At 40.8% G+C, this 23,597-nt stretch overlaps 1 protein-coding gene across 8 annotated transcripts in view; it reads left to right on the top strand.

The window, feature by feature from the left end:
• Positions 1 to 23,597, top strand: part of IGF2BP2 (insulin like growth factor 2 mRNA binding protein 2) — a 153,798-nt gene that overhangs the window by 15,813 nt on the left and 114,388 nt on the right. The window contains exon 1 of one of the 8 annotated variants that reach the window (XM_045199000.2): positions 9,267 to 9,296. The exons of 6 other annotated variants lie outside the window; for them this stretch is intronic. In XM_045199000.2, coding sequence (XP_045054935.2) covers positions 9,279 to 9,296 — 18 coding nt within the window. In that variant the 5' untranslated portion in view covers positions 9,267 to 9,278. Of the gene's footprint in view, positions 1 to 9,266; positions 9,297 to 23,597 lie in introns of those variants that run through there. One more of the 8 variants, XM_071220590.1, reaches the window with a different exon arrangement.

The following is a 23,597-nucleotide window of genomic DNA, read 5'->3' as shown; positions in this document are numbered from 1 at the left end:
CCCAGTGAGCGTGACACTACTCTGCCTTTTACAAACTGGTCACTGAGTTGCACATTGGCATTTCTGCCTTATTTTGTTTCTTAGACGTGAGACATTCAGTGGGAAGGGATTAGTCAAAAGGTGAATATCGGGAGGATGGGAATCATTGGGAGCCATCTAGGGTTTGGGTTTAAGTCAATCAGGAAAAGTCAGCAAACCAGAGAATTGGTTGATTTGGGGCTTATATATACTGAAAAGAATAATCTCCTATTAATATTTATGATCAGCCCATTTGGAATAAAACTGGAGTTCCTTATAAAACAATAGTAATAACAATTATGGATTACCAAATCCTTTTATAATCCTTGTTTAATTTTCACAGCCCCTTGTAGGGTGAGGAGTGCAGGTACTACTGTCCTCATTCGTAGACTAGGGAACTGAGGCCCAGACTGTTCAAAGTCCTTAGATAGGGTTGCATATTTGGCATTTAACCCGAGTTCCATTTTTATTTTTCTTGTTCACCTCTTTCTGTCCTTACCCCTAAAGAATGATTTCAGTTACTTCCCCTTTTATAAAACACAGTTAATTTTTTTTTACCTTTCAGCCTTATCTGAAAGGTAAGAGCTGGGTTTTTTAATGCCTAATGAAAAACTTAGATTTTTCTAGTTGTATCAATAAAGATGTTTGCTACTTTTCTGCCAGCAGCAAGAGTCCTTTTTGCTATTTTTGTAACTGGGTGGTGAGGTCTGATTTCTCCAGAATTGTGCCATACTGTGGTTAGCAATGGTCTACAAGAGGAAAATATATTTACTCTTCTTTATAATCACTGGTTTTCTAAGAAATATGCTATTTACTGTAGTAAATCTTTCTCAGGCAAAATGCAGTGTCACTGTGATATCAAACAAGGTGAATTTTTCCCCTATTAAAAATGTAAAAACATCAGGACCTCAGACCTTTATTATGCATTTATTTATTGAAGAAATTTGATAGCATTTTGTATAGTTTTTGATGGTAGGCATATCCATGTTGATGTTGAGTGATTCATTCATTCTTATGAGCATTTTGCCAAACTCTTACAAACCTATCAACTTTTTTAGCCCTGGCTGGTGTGGCTCAGTGGATTGAGCACCGACCTGTGAACAAACCTATCAACTTTTTGCCTGTAGAATGTCCTAAATGACTTTGACTTCAGTCAAATACAGTATTTTAATAGTCACATCTTTAAATTTGTATTGAATCTCAGTGCTTACTTACTTGCATTACATATTCCCATAACCTGTTTGGCTTTTTCTCTTAAAGGTTCTGATAACATCATAGTTAGGGAAGTGAAAAATTATTTTGCTTGTTTCTTTTTGAACATGTATAGATGAGACTTATACTATGTTAGACTCTGACAGGAATGCCTGCTCTTAAAGATAGATGCTTTTTACATTGCTTAAAAAACAGTGGCATAAATATAATAATTAAAATTTCTTTACGGTTTATATATCCTTGTCAGACATAGTGAAACGTGGACGGTCCTGCTCCCACCCCTCTCTGCTTTGTACGCTCAGAGAAGATTGTTGACCTCTCCATAGTTAAAAATTTTGATGTATTTTTTTCACAAAACAATCAAATGATTATATTTCATTCTCTTTAGTTTAAATTTACCTCTTACGATATTGTGTATATTGACTCTTTTGATGAATAAGTACCCCTCTCCCCTTTTAAAGTAAAGGCAAATTCCAGTTCTATTCTATTACAATTAGAATTAATGATATTTCACTATTCAGTGAGTTGTAATCTTGATTCATTTTGGGTTTCCAATGCCCTTGAGATGCAAATTGTTAATAGCCAGGTACCATCCTGCTTTAGAAGACTTCAGGATGATACCTTCATAACTTTCCCATGACAGAAAGTGGTTACAAATTCATCCATTCAAAGGCGAGAGTTCAATTTAAATCATGGCAGTTCAGGATTACGTAACTGACAGAAAATGAAGACAGTGTTGATCAGATTAATCACAGCATAATAAAATAGAGATACATCTTTATTTAGTACTTTTTAAAATATGTATTCATCAAAAAGAATGTAATAATAAAGAGTACTCTAATTGAAGGCTATTTTAATTTTTGATCATTAGATACTTGATTCTGTACCTCTCTCTTTTTTAAAGATTTTATTTATTTATTTTTAGAGAGGGGGGAAGGGAGGGAGAGAGGGAGAGAAACATCAGTGTGTGGTTGCCTGTCCTGTGCCCCCTACTGGAGACCTGGCCCACAACCTAGGCATGTGCCCTGACTGGGAATCCAACTGGTGCCCTTTGGTTTGCAGGCTGGTGCTCAATCCACTGAGCCACACCAGCCAGGGCTGATTCTATACTACTCTTTAAAGGTAAAACTTAATTATGTTTTAGTTGTAAAAGAATTAATTGTGGGTAACTTCTAAGATTGAACCTAGCAAACTAAAACTGCATTTGTCAGAAATGAGATGATAATTCCAGTATCCAGCTATTAAGTAGAAGAGGCTGCCTGGGAGCTGTGTTCTAGTGGGAGGCACAGAGCCTGCAGTCTGCCATCCCTACTACATCGGCACTTCACAGGGTGCTTTCAGCGTTTACGTTTCTACGTTTATTTCAGTTCTCCTAACAACAACAGGTTTGTAGGTGTTTTCACCTTGAGAAAAGCTTTGACTTGTACGAATTCTCTCTGTCAGGAGTCTTTAGAGATCTAAGCTTCATTGATTGTGCTTCAGTCTGGTTGGTGGGATGTGTAAGAGGGATTCTCTACCTAGTTGGTACCTAGATGTTGCATCTGCATTTTGAAATTAATTGCTTGCCAGCTCTCAATTAATTTCCTCAGCTGAATCAACTGCTGAATGTCAGATAAAGTCCAAATAACTTAAGAAATGTTTTTGAGACTTAGAATAACTTGAGTTATTTCAACTTGGAAGGGCATTACTTGAGCACTTACTATTTGATTACCCCAGTGTAGGGTACAGTGGGGTGTCTGCATTAAGGAGCTAGGCTCTGAGAAGTCTTCTCTTCTTACTTTTTCCAAATCTGCAGAAACAAACCATAGGAAAACTGCTGCTTCTCACTCTTATTATCCTGGCACCAGCTTAATGCGTTACCATATTCTGGTTACTCAAGATCACTTCTTAAATGCCTGTGGTGCCTTAAGCCAGGAATGGGATTGCTACTTAGGGAGCAAAAAATGGTGGTCTGACCCTGACCCCCAGGGGCGCATTAGGTTTACCTTCCAGGTATATTTTTTTTCATTACTTACACCTGCCTAGGTGTTCAGCAACGCCTGTATGTGAGCACTGGGCTAATTATTGTAAAAAGTTCAAAGGTAAATAAACCACAGAACCTGCCTTCAGCCTGAAAGTTGTATTTGTTTGTATTTCCTGATCACTCCCATAATGCCCCGGGGCAAGGTGCAGATACACCCTTGTGGGGCAGGGAGTGTGCTGCACTGGTATTGTAAAATTTGTTGTGGACAGTGGGAAAGTGGCAGCTGTGTGGTCCCCTTGAAGATCCTGCTGAAAGGCCCCTCCTGTGTAAAGCCCCCCTTAAGTCTTTCTGACCTCCCCCCACCCCACCTGCCCCCAGGTTCTCATAGTTACCTCAGCTGTCATACTCTGACTCCACAGTCACTTGTGTGCACAGCAGTCCTGTCTGATAGTCTATCTGTGCACTGTTCTAGGAAGGAAAGAATAACTTCCTCGTGGTGTGTGCCCAGCTGTTACACGGGAGGGGCTTACTAATGGCTGTAACTACAGTTCTCAGGGCGTGATGCATTCTGGTACACTACATTACCTGTGTTGATTGATGGTTAAGCAGAAAATCCTTTTCTTTGGCTCACACTGTTGAAAATTGTTCCAGAATCTTAGAGCACTCCATATCAAGGAGTAATCTAATATATTTTTAATGAAATTAATTTAGAATAACAATATTCAGCTACAGAAAGTGCAGGGCCATGGTTCTCAGGGTGGCCCTTGGGCCATCAGCATCACCTGGCAACTTGTGAGAAATGCAGACTTCTTAAAATCCTGCCTTGGACTTAGTGAATCAGAAATTCCCAGCTGGGACCCAACAATTTGTGTTTTAACAGGACCTTTAGATGATTCTGATGTACTTTCAAGTTTAAGAGCCACTGGTATAGGGCAACTGTTCTGAATCCTGGATGCACATTATAATTACTCGGAGAACTTTTAAAAAATGCAGAACCTCAGCGCACCTCCAGAAATTCTGATTCGGTCAGTCTGGGGTGGGTCTGGGGTGGGTCTGGGATGGGTCTGGGGTGGGGCCTAGTGTAGCTCTTTCTTAAGTTCCCTCATGTGCTGATGTGCAGCCAGAATTGAGAACCACTGTTGTAGGGGGTAGAACAGGAATTTGGGACTTACTCCACATTATTCTCTTCAGCTTGCTTAAAAAAAAAATAAATCCAAAATAATGCTTCTTTCTCCTAAAAGTTGGATAAAGAAAAACTTACTTTTATATTCTGCTTAATCAGGTTTTACTGAGCAGGCAGTTCCCACTTTTTGTGGCATTGCATTAATAAAACCTCTCCCATAACAGTAGGTGTTTCAAAGCCAGTGGTATTTCCCACAGGAACAATGTCATATTTGGGTGTCAACTTCCTGATCAAATAAATCATAGATGGGACCAATACAGTGTCATAAAGTCAACAACAAATATTCTAAGTCTCCAGGGCCATTACAATAATAAAGTTATGCTCCAAGTCCAATAAAATCAGCATAAATATGGTGCACAACTTCGTACCTCCCCGGTGGTCTCCATGCTGAATAAAAATGCATGTGGTCATAGGAAACACAATTTCCTGAATCTTATGTAATTAGTATTAATTAACACTGTTTGCACTCAGAATCTGGAGAGGAAATATTTGGATAGTATAAGTCTTCTAAAATGTCCAAGGAAGTATTGAATGGAGGAAGCCTTTTCCTTTGCAGTAGGCTTCTTAGGAGTAAGCCTAGAGGTGGAAACACTGGACCCAGTCATTGTCTGCAGGTGTTAGAGGTGGTGGTAATATGGGTGTTTCTGTTGTAGAAAAGCATCTTTTGTTGAAAAGACTAACATAAGATTTCTCCTTTTGGCTTTAGTTTCTTCAAAATTCTGCCTATCAGCAGAAATCAAGGTAAGAGAATGTGTGATCTGTATATTTCACACTTGACCAGAAAGCCATAAAGTAATTATTAAATTATTAGGACCTGTTTTTATTTTTATTGTTTTATTTTACTTGTTTTTAGAGAGAGGGGAAGGGAGGGAGAAAGAGAGGGAGAGAAGAAACATCAGTGTGTGATTGCCTCTCCTGTGCCTACTGGGGACTGGGCCCACAATCCAGGTATGTGCCCTGCTGGGAATCGAACCAGCAACCCAACCAGTGACCCTTTGGTTCACAGGCCAGCACTCAGTCCACTGAGCCACACCAGCTGGGACAGAACCTGCTTTTAAAGAGAGGAACTTCAGGTGTTTTCTTTGGGGTGGCAAAAAGTTGTCGGTAGACTTGTAAGAGTATGGGCAAATGGTATAATGGAAGGAGCACTGGACTTGGGGTCAGAAGACCCAGTCCAGCCTGGCTGGGCTCCTAACCTCCAGTGTGGCTCTTGACAATACAGTTCTCTGAGCTTCCATCTCCTTTCCTGATGTGAGCATGAACACGCCTAACCCCCAGGATTGTAAGTATTGAATAGGTTAATATAGATCATTGTACCCTGCGTGGGTATCTTTCCATTGAAGTTTCTTTAAGTAGTTGAAATACTGATTGGTGAAACAGACCTGAGGAATTCTTTCTGTATCTTGCCCTTTTGCCCCAGGAGTAGAAAGCCTGCATCGTGGCAGGTACTAAAGCACAGAGAGTTCTGGGAAGCTGGGGGAGACAGGCTGGGGAGTGTTACTCACCCAGCAAATCCTTCCTGGGAAAGGTTAATATACAGTCTGAGTTGTCAGGAAAGGCCCAAGAGTGGCTGGGGTTTAGAGTGTGGTGGTGGTGTTGCCTCACCTGTAGCCAGGCCTTGCATTTGGACTCAGAATGCATTGTCAGTTACGGATCTTGGTATGTTGCTCAGTAACTGAAGTGTTGTTAGGACCAAACTGTTGCAGCAAACTTTTCTTGGCAGGGATGTCCTATTGATACTGAGCTCAGTGTGCATATAATAGTTTTATATCAAGTGCCATAAAATAACCGCAAGTTCACAGTGACTCAGATTATACAGGTACTGCACTAGAAATTCTAAGGCAATTACCATATAAATGTACTACTAGAGACTATTTTTTGCCTGTTATATTACATTAGTCTCCATGATTTTTTTTTCTAGCTCAGGAGTTCTCATTGCCCCTGAAACTCTTGTCTCAAAAATACACTAAGTTCTTTTAACTAGAGACAGTTCTTTAAGCTCTAATATGCTTGGTAATTAAACAGAAATAAAATAAGAAATTATTAAGGAATATAGTAATCCTCTAAGAAAGTTTTGCCATAGATTCACAGAACCCACGGAAACCAGATAATCCTTTAAGGATTATCTAGACCATTCTCTCCCCTGTGGAAATTCTTGCCCGGAGAAGTCAAAAAGCTTGTTCACTGTTATATTGGACATTAATACAAAGTCATCTTCCTCGTTCATTGCTGTGCTTTTTCCTCTACCTCACAGTCTCTAAAATATTTCTCATAAAATTTGTTTTGTTTTTTTTTTTGAAGAGTTAAGCTTTTAAAAAATTTTTTCTTTTAGACAGAGGGGAAGGGAGGGAGAAAGAGAGGGAGAGAAACATTAATGTGTGATTGCCTCTTGCATACCCCCTACTGAGGACCTGGCCCACAACCCAGGCTTGTGCCCTGACTGGGAATCGAACTGTTGACCCTTTGGTTTACAGGCCGGCACTCAGTCCACTGAGCCACACCAGTCAGGGCTCATAAAATTTGTTTTTAAGTGCAGCTAAGATCAGGAACAAAACATTCAAATTTTTTCATTATTTTTAGAATTAACCAGGATGTTTTTTTTATTTACTTAAAGACACATTTCAAAATTGCACTGATACACCATATGATCCAGCAGTTTCCTTCTGGGTATATTTGTATACTCAAAATTAATGAAATAGGGACTCAAAAAGGTATTTGTATGTACATTTTCATAGCAACAGTATCACAATAGTAAAAATGTGGAAGCAACTCAGACGTCCATTATTGGGAATGATACAAACAAAATGTCGTATATTCATATAATGGAATATATTCAGCCCTTAAAAGGAAGGAGCCCTGGCCGGTGTAGCTTGGTTGGTTGGAGAGTTGTCCCATAACCTCAAGGTTGTGGGTTCAGTTCCCGGTCAGGGCACACACCTAGGTTGTGGGTTCAATCCCCAGACAGGGTGCATATGGGAGGTGACCAATCGATGCTTCTCTTTCGCATCAATGGTTCTCTCTCTCCCTTCCTCTCTCCCTCAAAGCAATGAAAAAATATCCTCAGGTGAGGATAAAAAGTAAATAAAATAAAATGAAGGAAATTCTGAAACATCCAGCAGCAATATGGATGAACCTTAAAGACTATGCTAAATAAGACAAGCCAGTCACAAAAAGACAAATACTGTATGACTTCACTTATATGAAGCACCTAGAGTAGTCAGATTTATAGAAGCGGAAAGTAGAATGGTGGTTGCAGGGGCTGGGGAGTTAGTGTTCAATAGGGACAGAGTTTCAGTTTGGGAAGATGAAAAGTTCTGGAGATGCATGATGGTAATGGATGTACACAGTGTGACTGTACGTAATACTGCTGAGCTATATACTTAAAAGTAGTTAAATTGGTACATTTTATGTTATGTATATTTTATAATAAAAGAGCTAGAAAAAAAAGAAGTGACTGCCAAATAAAGTCAAGACTTTAAACAAAAACACACTAGTAGGAAGGGAACTCTGGGTGCTCACTAACACGGATGAGCCCGTCAGGTCTGACGGAGGGAGTGCTGGCCAGGGCTCCAGTCTGGCCCTGACAGCCAGCTCTGTGACCCTCCCATCTGAACATTAGTTTTCGCATCAGCGAAGTGAGGATGTTGATTGGTTTGTCTTCAGTCTTCTGCCTGCTGTAGAATTCTGTGAGTCTGCAAGTCCTTAGCAAAGAAGTCTGTGTTTAGGAACCACTCACTGCCTGTGTGAGGATAAGGAGCCAGGCAGCCCTGCAGTGTGAGGGCAGACCAGTTCTGCAGAACGTGTTCTGACCAATGCTTGTCTGGGGCATGTCTGAAAATCTAGTAAGCATTTTAATCTCTCCATCCTGCCTGCTGCTCTCTGTGCTGGACCAGAACTCCGCAGAGCTGTCAGATTCTGGAGCTGTATTTTAGGGTCCTGAACCTGCTTTGACATCAGCCCCAGAGACATGAACTATTTCTTCTAGTGCTTTTGACTAAGCAATTGTGGCATCAGAAATCAGTTTCTTTATCACTATTTCAAGGATGGGACTGTTCCTTCCAAGTTATTTTTATTTTCAGTAATCTGTTGAAAAGGTTCTCTCTTATCTGAGCTGTATTTGAAAGTTGTTTCTCTTTTGTCTTTGGAGCAAGTAGTTCGGTACCAAGTTAAATCCTTCCCCTTAGGTGTCACAAGTAGGCTCGTGTTTACAGAGTTTTGCTTTTACTAAGCACACAGACTGACTGACAGGCTGAGGCTTACCTTTACCACACTCCGAGTGCCATGTGTGGGCAGCATGCAGACGCATGGGGTGAGAGGAGGTATAGACAGACAGCCTGGCATGAAACAGAGGCTGTTAACCAGGCTAGTTGCTTTATATGGATTATTGCCCATCTCTCAAAGGCCCTGTGAGGCAAGTAGTGGCAACTTCCTTCCTCACAAGAGGAGACTGAAGTTCAGGGAGATTTCCACTCTCCTAAGGCTACCAGCAAGAAAGGTAACGAACCTTAGATCCAAACTTAACGTCTGTCTTACTACAACGCTTGCATGTAGTCTGTCTGCCATGCTGCTCTTCTTAATATAGGAATGCATGTAAGCATGCTGTTCGATAATTTAGAACTGAAAGATTATCTCTAATTCAAGAAGGCTGTAATAGGATCACTAGCTGACCTGGTTTGGAATTTTCCCCCCTATACTGCTGAGATCTGAACAATTTGGTAACATTTGAGCCATGTTTGTGATACCCTGACTAAAGAGCTGAACAATTCCTCTTTGCTCTTGTGAGCTGGGACAATAGAATATTATAGCCAGGATTGAGGAGGAAGAGCTGTGGGCTACTTACGAGAGGGAATTAGGTGGTTCAGGATCTGACAGTTGGAGTGTAATGCCACTGGTTCTTCAGGAATGCTATGGTGTGACCAGGTACTCTCCTCGCTTTGTTTGCACCTATGTAGTTCTAAGTGGTAGTGGCTCTTAATCTGTTTTTAACTTCTACTCTAACTCTCGTTTATTATGGGATAGGACTTGGAGTGTATTGTTTCTTCTTATTCTACTCAGTCATTCAGTTAGACTTTAACAAGTCCAGAGATGAAACAGAAAGAATACTACTTGATATTACTAATTGAGGGTGTGTCCTCTCTGTGTGTCCCTTTCCCTCTATTATTTCCTGAGGCTAATGTGGTATCTGATACATAATTGGTATTCTACCTGTGAATGGATGGAAAGATGAAAGAACTTAACAGTTCTGTTTATATTCTTTGTTAACGTCTATGCTAAAAGAATGCGTGGGCAATTTCTCTTTTTTTTATTTTTGTATTGGGGAGAATACCAAATTGAGAGTATTCAGGTACTCGATTTCAGAGTTAGTTAGGCTTTTATTCTCTATATCTGCTGTGTCAGGAGAGGATCATAGTTTGATATTATCTGAAAGCAATAAAGTGATTATTTGCTTTTTAATAGGATTGACCATAATTTGATGAGTGGTGTGTCTGTGTTCATATATTCAAGCAGATGCAGAAATAGCAGTATCTTCAGTAAGGTGAAATTCAGTATGAGAAGGTGAACCTGGTTTAACGAGGTTCAAAGTGAAAGATGCAGCCATTCCCGTCTTCAAGTACTTGAATGATCCATAGCATCAATAGGAATATCACACCTTCTCTATTTTCCCGTCCCAGGAGAGCCCTCGTTGTCAGAGCCGCTCTTCTCTTTCCCGCCACCTCTGCCTGTGCAAAGCTCTGAGAGAGAGGAGAATTAGGAACGTGGATGCTTGTTCCTGGAACTATCGCATCCCTGTTAGAATTTCTGTAGAAACATTGTTATGGGAATAATAGGTTGAATGATACTATCAGCTTTAGGATAGGATACTTAAGTGCATTTTAGTTAATGTCTAGTTAGGATACTTAAGTGCATTTAAAAGTCACCATTTTATTAAGTTTTCCGTGGTTTTCTCCTCTCCCTTCCTACTTTTACAATCCTACTAATGATGAACCTCCTGGTGGGTGGGTAGGTCCTATCCGAGTCGGGCACCCAGGCGATGCCAGTTCACTCTGATACACACCTCAGGTAGAGGCTCTGTCATCTTTGGCTGTGTGATAGCAGCTACTAGTCCAGAGCCTGGCACAGAGGATATGTGCGCCCCCCACAGGCTTGCTGGATTAGTTTGAATTTAAGGAAGAGAAAAAGGAACTTCTACATTCTCTCTGTTCATTCGTGTCAGCTTCTCAAGAACTTTCATCAGCACAGGAAGTAGTAGGATGTACAGTTGGATTTATTTATTGGTCTCTCTATTTACTCATTCACCAAACATGCATTGATCACCTGTGATGTGCCAGACACTAGCAGGCCCTAAAAGCATAGCAGGGCACTGGTACAGGTCCACCGCCTGCTCCCCTGGAGCTTACGGTCTGGTAGGAAAAAGGACCATCGCCAGGAGAGCACTTACCACCAGGTCTGGGGTGGAGCTGTTCTCTGGAAACCGCTGCTGCTTTAGGAATGTGTAGACTGACTTTGAATTAACCTGTGTCTCATGGCAGAATCTCTTTCTTCTCCTCAACTATGAAAAGGGGACTTTTACAGTTACTCAGAACTGTCCTTAAAAGTAAAATAATGAAAAACGTTATGTGGGCAGTTTGTTTTTACAGTCTTTAGTTAGAGAGTCATTCTTATTTACCTTCTTTTTAAATAAACTCTGAAATAATAACCTTAGATATCTAAAAAGTAACCTTTTTTCAAATATTCTGCTTGTATATTAACTTTCTGATTTTTAAGGCAAACCATCAGTTTTTCTTGTGCCTGATGAGTAATTTAGTTGCATATTGCTTCTGTTCATAGCTCCCCAATCTTAGGTAAAATTGAGTAGATTTACTGGCAAATGGCTTTAGCTAGTTTCATATGGGAAAAAAATCATTAAAATCATAGGAAGAAGGTTTGGAACAAAACCCACACTATCTCTGAGGTGTGCCCGTGTAGATAACCAGGATCAGCAAGAAGACAAGACCCAGGGTGTCCACCTCTCTGCCATCACAGATTTTTGCACAGCAAAGGAAACCATCAACAAAATGAAAAGACAACCCATTGAATGAGAGAACGTATTCGCCAATGATACATTTGGTAAGAGTTAATATCCAAAGTTAATAAAGAACTTATAAAACTCACCCCCCCCAAAAAAGAAAACAATCCAATTAAAAAATGGGCAAAGGGCCTGAGTAGACATTTCTCCAAGGGGAACATGCAGATGGCCAGTAGACATATGAAAGGATGCTCAGTGTCACTGGTCATCGGGGAAGAGCAGATCACCTCACAGCTGTCAGAATGGCCATCATTAGTACATCAACAAACAAGTGCTGGTGAGGACGTGGAGAAAAGGGAGCACTACGAGTGCACTGTTGGTGGGAATGCAGCCTGGAGCAGCCACTGTGGAAGGCAGTACAGAGTTACATCAAAGAATTAAAGATGGAACTGCCTCAGGACTCAGTGATTCCGCTTCTGGGAATATGTCTGAAGAGACCCAAAACACTAATTTAAAGAACATTAGCAACCCTATTGTCATTGCAGCATTATTTACAATAGCCAAGATTTGGGAGCAGCCAAGTGCCCATCAGTAGATGAGTGGATAAAAAAGCTGTGGTACAGACCTGGCTGGTGTGCTGAATGGATTGAGCACTGGCCTGGGAACCAAAGGGTTGCTGGTTCAATATCCAGTAAGGGCACATGCCTGGGTTGCGGGGCCAGGTACCCAGTAGGGGACGCATGAGGGACAACCGCACATTGATGTTTCTCTCCTTCTCTTTCTCCCTTCCCCTCTCTCTAAAAATAAATAAATAAATATCCTTTAAAAAAAGCTGTGGTACACTTGCACAGTGGGATACTATTTAGCCGTAAAAAAAAAAAAAAAAAAAAAAAAGGAAATCTTTTGCAACAGTGTGGGTGGACCTGGAGAATATTATGCTAAGTGAAATAAGCCAGTCAGATAAAGACAAACACCATATGATTTCACTTATATGTGGAATCTAATGAACAAAATAAACTAATAAACAAAATAGAAACAGACTCAGACACAGAGAATAAACTGACAGCTGTCAGCGGGGAGGGGTTAGGGGACTGGGTGAAAACGGTGAAGGGATTAAGCAAAAAAAGTGTAAAAACTCAACTCATAGACACAGACAACAGTATGGTGATTACCAGAGGGACAGGGAGTGAGGGGAGATAGAAGAAGATAATAGGGGGAATGAATGGTGATGGAGACTTTACTTGGGGTGGTGAACACACATTACAAATACAGATGATGTATTATGGAATTATATACCTGAAACCTATATAATTTTATTAACTAATGTTACCCCAATAAATTCAATAAAAAGTAAATCATAGGAAGAAAATGATACAAAATCAACAAGTTAAAGGGTGATTGAGCTGGTGGCTGGGTTGGAAGAAAGTGAAATTTTTTTCTTGGTACTCTCTTTGTGATGCAAGATTTTACATGAGCTATCTGAAGGGATTATGTTCTTAGCCATGCTCTTAAAGCTCCTTGTTACATAGTATAGCCTGAATTCCTGTCACTTTTCCACACCTGTTGCTGGCTGCTCTATAAAATGTCAAGGGGATTTCACGATAAAGATAATTCTACTTAGTGGTTTTGGGGAAGCTCACTTCTGTCTGAAAACAAAAATGCTTACAAAGTATCAAACCTGCCTGTTTAAGGGATTGGAACAGACCTGGTGCACAGAGGTTTAACCTTGTTTTTCAGGACAACTGCAGGTAGAGGAAGGATGAGGAGCTGGTTACCTTCAGCCTGCTTTCTCTGGCTGACACAATCAGTTTATCCTTCCAGGTCAGTCAACAGCCTCAGCTCTGCATTAAGATTTTTGGTCACAAGTAACAGAAGCTCACTTCATCTAACTTAAGCAAAAGCTGGGGTGGGGAGAGCGGTGATTTTTTTTTCTCCTTAACCATACTGCGGGTTGACCTGGATGGAGCAGTCTATAAGGACATCCAGAACCGGGAATGTGAACACAGCGGTTTGACTCCTCTACCCTTTTTCTCCAACCGTTCGTCTTTAAGAGTGCTAGTTTCATTTTTCTCTTCCTAAAGATGGACTTTCTCTCCATGGAAGGTAGTACCATGGTCAGTGCCAATCTGTGGATGTCTTTACCACCTGTGGTGTGGTAGAAAACTGGGTCCTCTGCCCTGCCACCACCCTTGTCCCCAGTTTAAATTAGAAAAATCCTGGGGAAGACATCTAGTTGGCCTGGCCTAGGTCATGTGGCTATGACAGTTGAGATGGCCAAGGGGATGAGGTACCCTAGGCTAGGCCTGTGTCGCAAGCCCAGGGAGGTCACAGGCATTGCCCTGAGGGAATGGTTATAAACAGGCAGCCATAGCAGTTTTTTGCTTTTCATAGTCCATGTGGGATTCCATTTCAACAACTGGTTGAGATTCTTTCCCTAACTCGTTGAAAATCCTTTGAAGTCTTTTTGTTGTTTCGCCAAGTTGTGGACTTTATATCCCACTAAACTTTAGGTTCCTCTTTCATTTTACTCTGTTTTTGTAGAACACACACTAGCATCCTGTGCTGTAGTATGATCTTGAGAATTATGGTTGGTTGACTGAACGAATACCACTGGAATAACTATATTGAGTCATGAAATCATAAAACTTGAGCAATGAAGGAGAATCTGGATTCTATCTGCCTTCACTAGTTTTCCAGATATTATGGGGTCTCCTAAATATAACCCAGAGGGTGAGTAGGTCTTTGCATTTCTAAATATCAGGTCCTGTTCTAGAAATAGACATGAGTGGTTCTTGGACCTTACATTTATCTAAAGAAAAATAGTAACTGTAATCCAAATTTCTTTGCTGTTTGGCTGAAATCATATCAGTTTAGAGTTTATCTTTTAAGAATGAGCCAATCTGTGGAGAGATCTGAAGCTCTTTGTTTGTCAGTATGTGTCTTTGAATAATTGTTTAAGAAGCAAAATAGATTATTTGTGAGTGATGCTTGTTTAGCAGATAAAATCTTTGGCAGTATGGTATCTGTTGAAGAAAATAAATAAAAGGAGTGCTTGGTGGTGAGAATGACGAAGAGTTCAGTCCTTTAAACCCAAAGACTAGGACTGAAATCTCAGCACTGCAACTGCTAGCTTTGTAGCTCGGGCAAGTTGTGAAAGCTCTTGTAAGTAGACTCCCATTCTTCAGCTCTAAAATGTCTTCATTTATCTACTTTATATGGTTTTTTACTGAGTATTATGTGAAAGTTAAACAGTTAATTTAACACATTTTTATTGTGATAAAATACACGGAACATAAAATTTATCACCTGAACATCTCTAAGTGTACATACAGTTCAGTGGTATTAAGTCCGTTCATGCTACTGTGCAGCCATCACCACCATCCCTCTCCAGAATGCTTTATCTCGCAGAACTGGAACTCTGTGCCCATTAAGCAGGAACTCCCCCTTCCTCTCCACTCAGGGTCTGGCAGCCACCGTTCTGCGAACCATTACTGTTTTGTAAACGGTAAGATCTCAAAAATGTTAGCTGTTGACCCTCTAAATCAGGAGTAAGCAAACTCTAACCCACAGGCCAACTTTGGCCAGTAGCCTGTTTTGGTATAGGGTGCCTTTGAACTAAGAAAGGTTTTTGTGTTTCTAAAGGGTTGTAAAACAAAACAAAAACAAAGTAAGGAAGAAGACACAGTATGTAGCACATAAAACCTAAAATATTTACTATGGAGTCCTTTAAGAATTTGATTTCAAAAAGTGTGTGTGTGTGTGTGTGTGTGTGTGTGTACGTACATACCCTTCAGATATTTATGGGACTTACATGAACATCTGCCCTAGACCATGAATCCTCAGTGGGGCCATGTTGCCCCTAAGGGAGTGAAATTTGTCTTAGTGGGTGGGGAACAGTGTGACATCTTAGATCGGGGGTGTCAAGCTCATTTTCACTGGGGCCACATCAGCCTTGTGGTTGCCTTCAAAGGGCGGAATGTAATTGCAACTCCTTAAAGTTAAGGAGTAGCTACATTTATACAGTCCTAAAATTACAATTGGCCCTTTGAAGGCAACCGTGAAGCTGATGTGGTCCCTGGTGAGAATGAGTTTGACACCCCTGTCTTAGATATTATAATGATTTGGAGCCTTTCAAAGGGCCACAGTATGTAAACAGATTATATAGTATATTTCTGATATTAAAATTTCTTGGAGTGTGGCAATTAGAACAAATAATCTAGTTCGGCTCATTAGGAGCAATAATGAAAAAATATTTGAGAACCACAAGGCTGCCCAAGACCAAATACTGGAAGGCAGGGCATGTGTCTTATTAGTCTCTGAATATACTAGCATTTAGGAGAGGATCTAGAACATTTTCTTCAGTGGTTAAATTTGTTACAGCCTAGTTGAATGAAAGAAACCTCTGATCTAGTTTAGTGACCCATTCAATCTAGAAATTGCTTTCATAGCAGACTCTACAGCCCTGGGAAATTTTTTTTTTAATTCTTTTTTTACCTTTAAGAAGTTTGTAGACTAGGATCCTTATTTTTTCTTACACTTGTTATTGACATAATAAAATGAGTGTAGGTGTCGGAGTGTAAAGACCTTTAACTCTATGTGAGTTAAAGGTCTTGCCTCCATGTGAGGCTCCTGTAAATTGAAAGCACAGGTGTATCATTATTTTACCTAAAAACATAAAGTCGGGTCTAGAATATACACATTTTGATAGCAGGCCACCGAAATGTCAGGACCTTAGGTCATCCTGATGTCACCTCACAGGCAAGGCCTGTGTTTTATGTTCCTATGTATCCCCAAGCACATAGCAGGTGGTTAGTGAACATGTTTCTGGTACGGGCTGCACTGGCGATATTTCTGCATGTCTCATTGTACCCTGGAGTTCTTTCTCCTAGCAGTTTTTCTTTGCCCCAACTTGTTCTCACTCAAAGACCACCTCCTGTAGATATAGTTACACCACCTCACATTAGTCCCTAGTACCAGTCATTCTCTCCACTGCTGTTGCAGGGTTTGATGACGATAAATAGCAGGGGATTGTTCGAGCAGCATTCACGGCACAGGGAAAGTCTCCGGGAACAGCCTAGAGACCCAAAAGGCCAGTGTTCCTCAAATAGTTCTAGCAGCATTTCCCTAGGGAATCGGGAGGTGTCTACCAAAGTGGACATAAAACTCTCTGAACATAATACTTGTCTTCTGTTAACATATCTGTGTTTCTGGCAGTACACCCCACCATATACTTGTTTGCTGTAATATTTTAAAACTTTACATGGAATTGCTATTCATTCTGTACCCTGAGCCCACCAGTATGAATCCCTGGGAAGACTGATGCATGCATCATAGACTGGGGAGCATAGCTGGGCTATTGTTTGGGGACAAACAGATATTAGCCACTTGGGTCAGTCAGATCTTGGAAGCTGAGGTGTTTTTACATAAAGTGATAAAAACCAAGAACCAGGTGCAGAAGCAGTGGCCTGTAGTTAGAGGGACAAAAAGTGACAGGTGTATGTCCTTGAGTTTCTAATCATCTATTGGGTTGAACCTCTGGGAACTCTTTGTCCTGCCCTCAAGGATGAGAACTCCATTTGCTGAACGTGGCAATCACAGCGGCCCTGGGGCTCCCCACCTCCTCTCCCCACACCTTAAGTTCTCCCCCTGTGCAGAGCCCCGTGCAGCCCTGGAGAGACCCACCACATGCTCCTTGCTGAGGCCCAGGGTGAAATCGGGCCTTCCGTGTCCATCCCAGAACAGAGGCATCGGTCTCTTTTCAGTGAGAGTCCAAATATTCAGAAACCTACATATGTGAGGGGCACATTTATTTTTCTTACTGTTCATGGAGCAAGAGGGTCCTCTCTTGGTTTACAGGTATCTCACATATTTCAGCTCTGAATCAAGTGTATAACAACCTTTAAACTGACCATTATCCTTTTATCCATAAACCTGCCTAAATGGCCTAGTTTTGCCATGACATTTCAGTGGAATTAAACTTGAACCAAAAATTATGTAATTAATTACAACTACTAATTGAGTCAAGCCTGTAACTTGATAACACAAGGCTCAGAGCTGACAGGTGGTTAATCCCTACTGCATAACTTCTTCATATGTGTCCCTTAAGATAGGATTTAAAGCAACAATCACAACAAGACTTTAGGTAAAAATCTCAAGTGGGTGCTCTTTGGTGACCAAGCTGGAAAGCCAGTGGCTTCCATCTCCCATGCATCAACCTAGGGTCCTGGTCAGCCTCCATGGAGGCTGCCCTGCAACCCACAAGTCCTGTGCTCTGACATATTCTAGTCACGGTGTGGACACAGTTAGTCATGCAGCTATTTTCAGACAAGACCAGTAGCTCTGCCCATTAATTTACATTCTGAGCTTCTGGTGATGGAATAAAATTACTAGGAATAACCATTTTTTGATGACCGCCTTGTAAGTGCCACAGGGTAGTGGAGGCTTTTTCAAAATTAGTGGGTAGTAATATAACTTTCTATATAAATGAATGTGAACTTTTAAAACATGGCACATTCTAGAAAGCCATGATGAAAAGGTTAATTCCCAGCAGAGATGGTCAATAAAATGTATTTCAAAACTGTGAAGCAAACACACGGTGCTGCTGGCCTCGCTGAGTGTCAGTGTGGTCGAGCAGAGGAGTCGATTTTGGAATCAGACAGTGCTGGAAATTAGCTGGGACCTTAAGAAGATTTTAAACGTCTTTAACTGATTTTTTATTCATCAGAAAGAAAGTGGGGAGGGCTAATAATTCTCTACGTCATTAAAAAGTTCTTGGCACATGAAGTTTCTGGCACACAGAGGGGTGTTTTTAGCAGTCCTGTCTACTGGGGCAACCCTTCCACTTTTCCCTCCCCTAAAGAAGGAAGGACTTGTCTTACTCTACTGAGTCAGTGTTTAAATTTAGCAAGATCCCAGAGTTAGTACATATATGTTTTCAGTGGTTATGGGAAATATGTCTAATATTTGAAATGAGCTGTACTTGATTCATATTTTTTAATAATATGTACATTCTGCCCAATTCTAAAAAAAAAAATTGTTTGGCAGCTAATTCATTTCTTAGTCATGCTATGAATACCCAGGACCTTACCCCACAATTGCAGCCCTGGTCGGAGCTCTTCATAGAGCCTTTCCCGCTTCAAACCCACAAACCCCATTTTACACATTTCCCCCAAACAGGCACAGATGCATGCGTGCACACACACATGATTTATGACCCAAGTTTTGGGAACAATGTTAAAGCAAACAAAATTCTTAGAAAGTTGTGAGATGCTTAAAATAGTTTGATTTTTTAAATGGTTTAGGAGCTTTTCCCATAAGACTTGGTGCTTGCTGCTATAAATAGAGGCATGCATGTGGGTCCAGAGTGGTTCCTCTCTAGTCACAGTGCTTAAAGGGATCTTGAAGTCATTTGTGTTATCCTGAAATCCAAGGACTACTGTGAGCTTTTAACCTTGTTAACTCCAAACTTAAAAAGATTTAACTTCACAAAGTCAGATTGAGAACACTGTATTTTGCCCTGTATAATGCACACCCATATTGTTGGTCCAAACTTTCAGGAAAAAACCCTTTCGTTTTAATTTTTAAATGCAATTATTTATTTATTTATATTTAGATACTTGTTTTTTGTATTATAAAGGAATTTTAGCATTTATTTTTTAACATATTGTGGTACAAGAAATTCTATGTAACAAATAATTACAAACCACAAGAACAGGTACAAGGTATTTCAGGAACTACCCATGTATAATGTACATCCTTATTTTTCCCTCAAAAATTTGGGCCAAAAAGCATACATGGCAAAATACGGTATTTCACATGAAGAGCTTCCTCGTATCTTGTCACCTCAAACCACCTTCCTTCATTAAGGACAGATTCTCCTTTTCCCCCCAACTCCGTAACACTGTTTACATTGCTGCTAGGATTTTTCTAATGGGCTGTGATAATTGTTGTAGCTGAGAGATGGGTACATATTACCCATCTACTTTTATATTGTTTGTTTTTCCATATAAATTAGAACAGCCACATTTTTAAAAAAACTATTGTAAGAGCAGCTAGAATTCATCATCTTTCTACTTTGTATTTGGAATAGGGTAGTATAATTATTTTTTTCAATCTCATCTCCTTGGGCTGTTCAAGGCAACGTATGGGAAAAGAAAAGAAACTTAAAATAAATAGACATGAGATTCCAAAGGTGTATACATTATTTGAATTCTAAGGTTTCTCCTGAGAGTTTTCAGCCAGCACCTATCTAAAAAATTGCCTAAACGTGTAGGTAAGTATCATATTTAAGCACGGCAAATATGGTGTAACCAAAAGGGCAGAGGAAGTGGAATCCCAAAGTGAGAGCTAAGGTCTGGTTTTGCCACTTACTAGCTAAAGTGCCCTTGGGCACATTTATCTACCTTATGAGCCTGTTTCTTCAGCTTTATAATGAGGACAGTGCATGCTCTGCCTACCTCTTAGGGAATTTTTTTTTTTTTTTAGCTATTATTATACATAGGTTGGTGAGTTACTCCTTTAGCTAGAGTGCATCATCATTTGTTGAACTAGGAACCCGGAATGCACAGCAACAGAAACAATCACATATAGAACTTGTTCTCACTTAGCTCATAGACAAATGAAGGGAATACAAAAATACACAGAAACGCAAGCATCCCACTTTGAAGACATTTTTAAATAGTGCAAAATATGCCCAGTACCAGCTGAGTGCATGTGTTGAAAATGAAAATGACCTATAGAGTTTGTCAAAGGTCCTAAACATTTTATCCATCTTTCTGTAACCTTACTCTGACCGTATTTTCTCTACTTTAAAAAAAATTTGTCCCACAAATAATACATGAATTCACTCTCCTTTTGCTAAATAGGCAAGTAGATAAAACATTGATAATCCCAGTCCCCTTCATCCGGTCCCAGATGTAGCCACTTTCCCTTCTGGTATCTGTCTTTCCGATCTCTTCTCTTCCTTGACAAATGCATATATATATTGGGGGGAGAGAATAAATAATGTTGCATGTGTTTTGCTTTTGTTCTAAACAAATGTTCTACTGAGTGGAACATTCTGCAGCTTGCTTTTTGAACCTCAACACATCTAGGAGAACTTTGCATGACCTGGTGCGTTCGTCTAAGCTCTGCTTGCTGTTCTGTGCTGGTTGGCTTCACCATTCACCTATTGATAGGTTGTTTTCAGTCCCAAAGAGTGCTGTGATAGACATCTTGATATTCTACTTAAGCATACATATGACTGTTTCTCTAATGTCAGTATTGAAAAGTGGAATTGCTAGGTCATAAATTACATACCTTCAAGTTTGACTAGTTAATGGCAAATTGTCCTCCCAAGTAAAATGATGCTGTTTTTACACCTTAGTTTCTGGCCCAGCTCCTTAGAACCAGTTAATTAAGCAAGGCTTTGCAGGGGACAGTTATGGTGGTCTGGAGTGGACTAGTGCTTCTTAAACCTCAGCGTGTACTGGGGTGTCCAACTTTTTGGCGTCTCTGGGCCATACTAGAAAAAGAAGAGTTGTCTTGGGCCACACATTAAATACATCACGACATATAATCACAAAAAAATCTCATCATGTTTTAAGTAAGTTTACGATTTTGTGTTTGGCCGCATTCATAGCCATCCTGAGCTGAACGCGGCCTGCAGGCCACTGGTTGGACACCCCTGGAAGACTCATTACCTGGGGATTTTGTTAAAGTGCAAATTATGACTCAGTAAGTTTGGAATGGGGCCTGAAACTTTGCAATGTTAACAAGCTCCCAGGTGATACTGATGCTGCTGAGCAGGGACCCACTCTGAGTTGCAGGAAGCTAAGTGGCCAGACCTCACTCCAGCTGATTTCTCCACATTGCCTGGAAGTTCCTGTTTGTGTGGCTGTGTGTGTCACGCCTTATCTCATGTACAGGAGTGTGTTTTCAGGGGACACTGTATTGAGCTCTAGCCCTAGAACAGTCGCCCTTTAAATTTCCATCCTGTGAACACAAATGGCAAAATGTTGATGGTTGTTGAAACCGGGTGATGGGTGCCTATAGGTTTGTTGTACTCTTCTCTCTACTGTTGTGGAAATGCTCATACAAAAATTTTATTTTTCTGATTTTTAAAAATACATTTTATTGATTATACTATTACAATTGTGCCACTTTCCCCCCCTTCCCCCCTCCACCGTGCACACCCCCTCCCACCCGCATTTTCCCCCTTTAGTTCATGTCTGTGGGTCATACATACAAGTCAGGAGTGACAAACTCATTTTCACCGGGGGCCACATCAGCCTTGCGGTTGCCTTCAAAGGGTAGAATGCAATTGTAGGACTGTATAAATGTAACTACTCCTTAACAGTTAAGCCAGAGCTCAGTGGTACCACCACGTAGAAACAGGGTGCCAGGCTGGATCAAACAAGGTAGAGGGCCAGATTCAGCCCGCAGGCCTTGTGTTTGCCACCTGTAATATAAGTTCTTTGGCTTCTCCATTTCCTATATTATTCTCACCCTCCCCCTGTCTATTTTCTTCCTACCCTTTATGCTACTTATTCTCTATACCTTTTCCCCCTCTCTCCCCCTCCCACTCCACCACTGATAACCCTCCATGTGATCTCCATTTCTGTGATTCTGTTCCTGTTATAGTTGTTTGCTTAGTTTGTTTTTGTTTTTAGGTTGTTGTTAATAGCTGTGAGTTTGTTGTTATTTTACTGTTCATATTTTTTATCTTCTTTTTCTTAGATAAGTCCCTTTAACATTTCGTATAATAAGAGCTTGGTGATGATGAACTCCTTTAACTTGACCTTATCTAGGAAGCACTTTGTCTGCCCTTCCATTCTAAATGATAGCTTTGCTGGATAGAGCAATCTTGGATGTAGGTCCTTGCCTTTCATGACTTCAAATACTTCTTTCCAGCCCCTTCTTGCCTGTAATGTCTCTTTTGAGAAATCAGCTGACAGTCTTATGGGAACTCCTTTGTAGGTAACTATCTCCTTTTCTCTTGCTGCTTTTAAGATTCTCTCCTTATGTTTGATCTTGGCTAATGTAATTATGATGTGCCTTGGTGTGTTCCTCCTTGGGTCCAACTTCTTTGAGACTCTGAGCTTCCTGGACTTCCTGGAAGTCTGTTTCCTTCACCAGATTGGAGAAGTTCTTCATTATTTGTTCAAATAAGTTTTCAATTTTTTGCTCTTCCTCTTCTCCTTCTGGCACCCCTATGATTCGGATGTTGGAATGTTTAAAGTTGTCCTGGAGGTTCCTAAGCCTCTCCTCATTTTTTGAATTCTTGTTTCTTCATTCTCTTCTGGTGGAATGTTTCTTCTCACCAAACCCTTGATTTGAGTCCCGGTTTCCTTCCCGTCACTGTTGGTTCCCTGTACATTTTCCTTTATTTCACTTTTCATATCCTTCATTTTTTCCTCTAACTTGCGACCATATTCAACCAGTTCTGTGAGCTTCCAGATTACCAGTGTTTTGAACTGTGCATCTGATAGGTTGGCTATCTCTTCGTTGCTTAGTTGTATTTTATCTGGATCTTCTATCTATTCTTCCATTTGGGTCATTTGGTTCATTTGGTTTTTTTGTCTCAGCTCACCTGTTACATAGTGAGGGGCAGAGCCTTAGGTGTTCACCAGGGTGGGGTAACCCACAGGCTGCACTGTGACGCTGTCTGTGGGGGAGGGTCTGAGAGGAAACAGTGCTGCTTGCTCTGCTCTCTGCCAGTTTTCAGTCACTTCCCCCACTACCCACAATCAAATTGGGCCCTTTTGGTGGTGATTCCCAAGTGGGTGTGTTTGTGTATGTTCTAGGACCCTGTAGGTGTCTCCAAGAAGCTCTCCTGTGAAGCTCGGAGTTTCTCCTGCCGCCTCATCCCTCACAGGTGTTTTCAGTCAGAGGCTTTGAGGCTTTATTCTCCCGTGCTGGAAGGCTGGGTTTCATGGTCTATCCTGCTCCCCAGTTGTTCCTCCTGGTTTATCTGCACGCAAATGTGGGACCGCCCAGTCCACAAGTGGCTGCCTTTCTGTGAGTCTTCTCTGCCTGTCAGCCCATCTCTGCCCCTCCTACTGGTCTGGATGAATGTTTCTTCTTTATCTCCTTGGTTGTCGGACTTCCATACAGTTTGATTTTCTGTCAGTTCTTGTTGATTTTTGTTTTTAAATTTGTGGTTGTCCTTCTTTTGGTTGTGTGAGGAGGCACAGTGTGTCTACCTACACCTCCATTTTGGCTGGAAGTCCTCATTC

The sequence above is a fragment of the Desmodus rotundus genome, chromosome 2, assembly GCF_022682495.2.
Source record: "Desmodus rotundus isolate HL8 chromosome 2, HLdesRot8A.1, whole genome shotgun sequence".
Lineage (NCBI taxonomy): Eukaryota > Metazoa > Chordata > Mammalia > Chiroptera > Phyllostomidae > Desmodus > Desmodus rotundus.
This window is presented reverse-complemented; position numbering and strand designations above follow the sequence as displayed.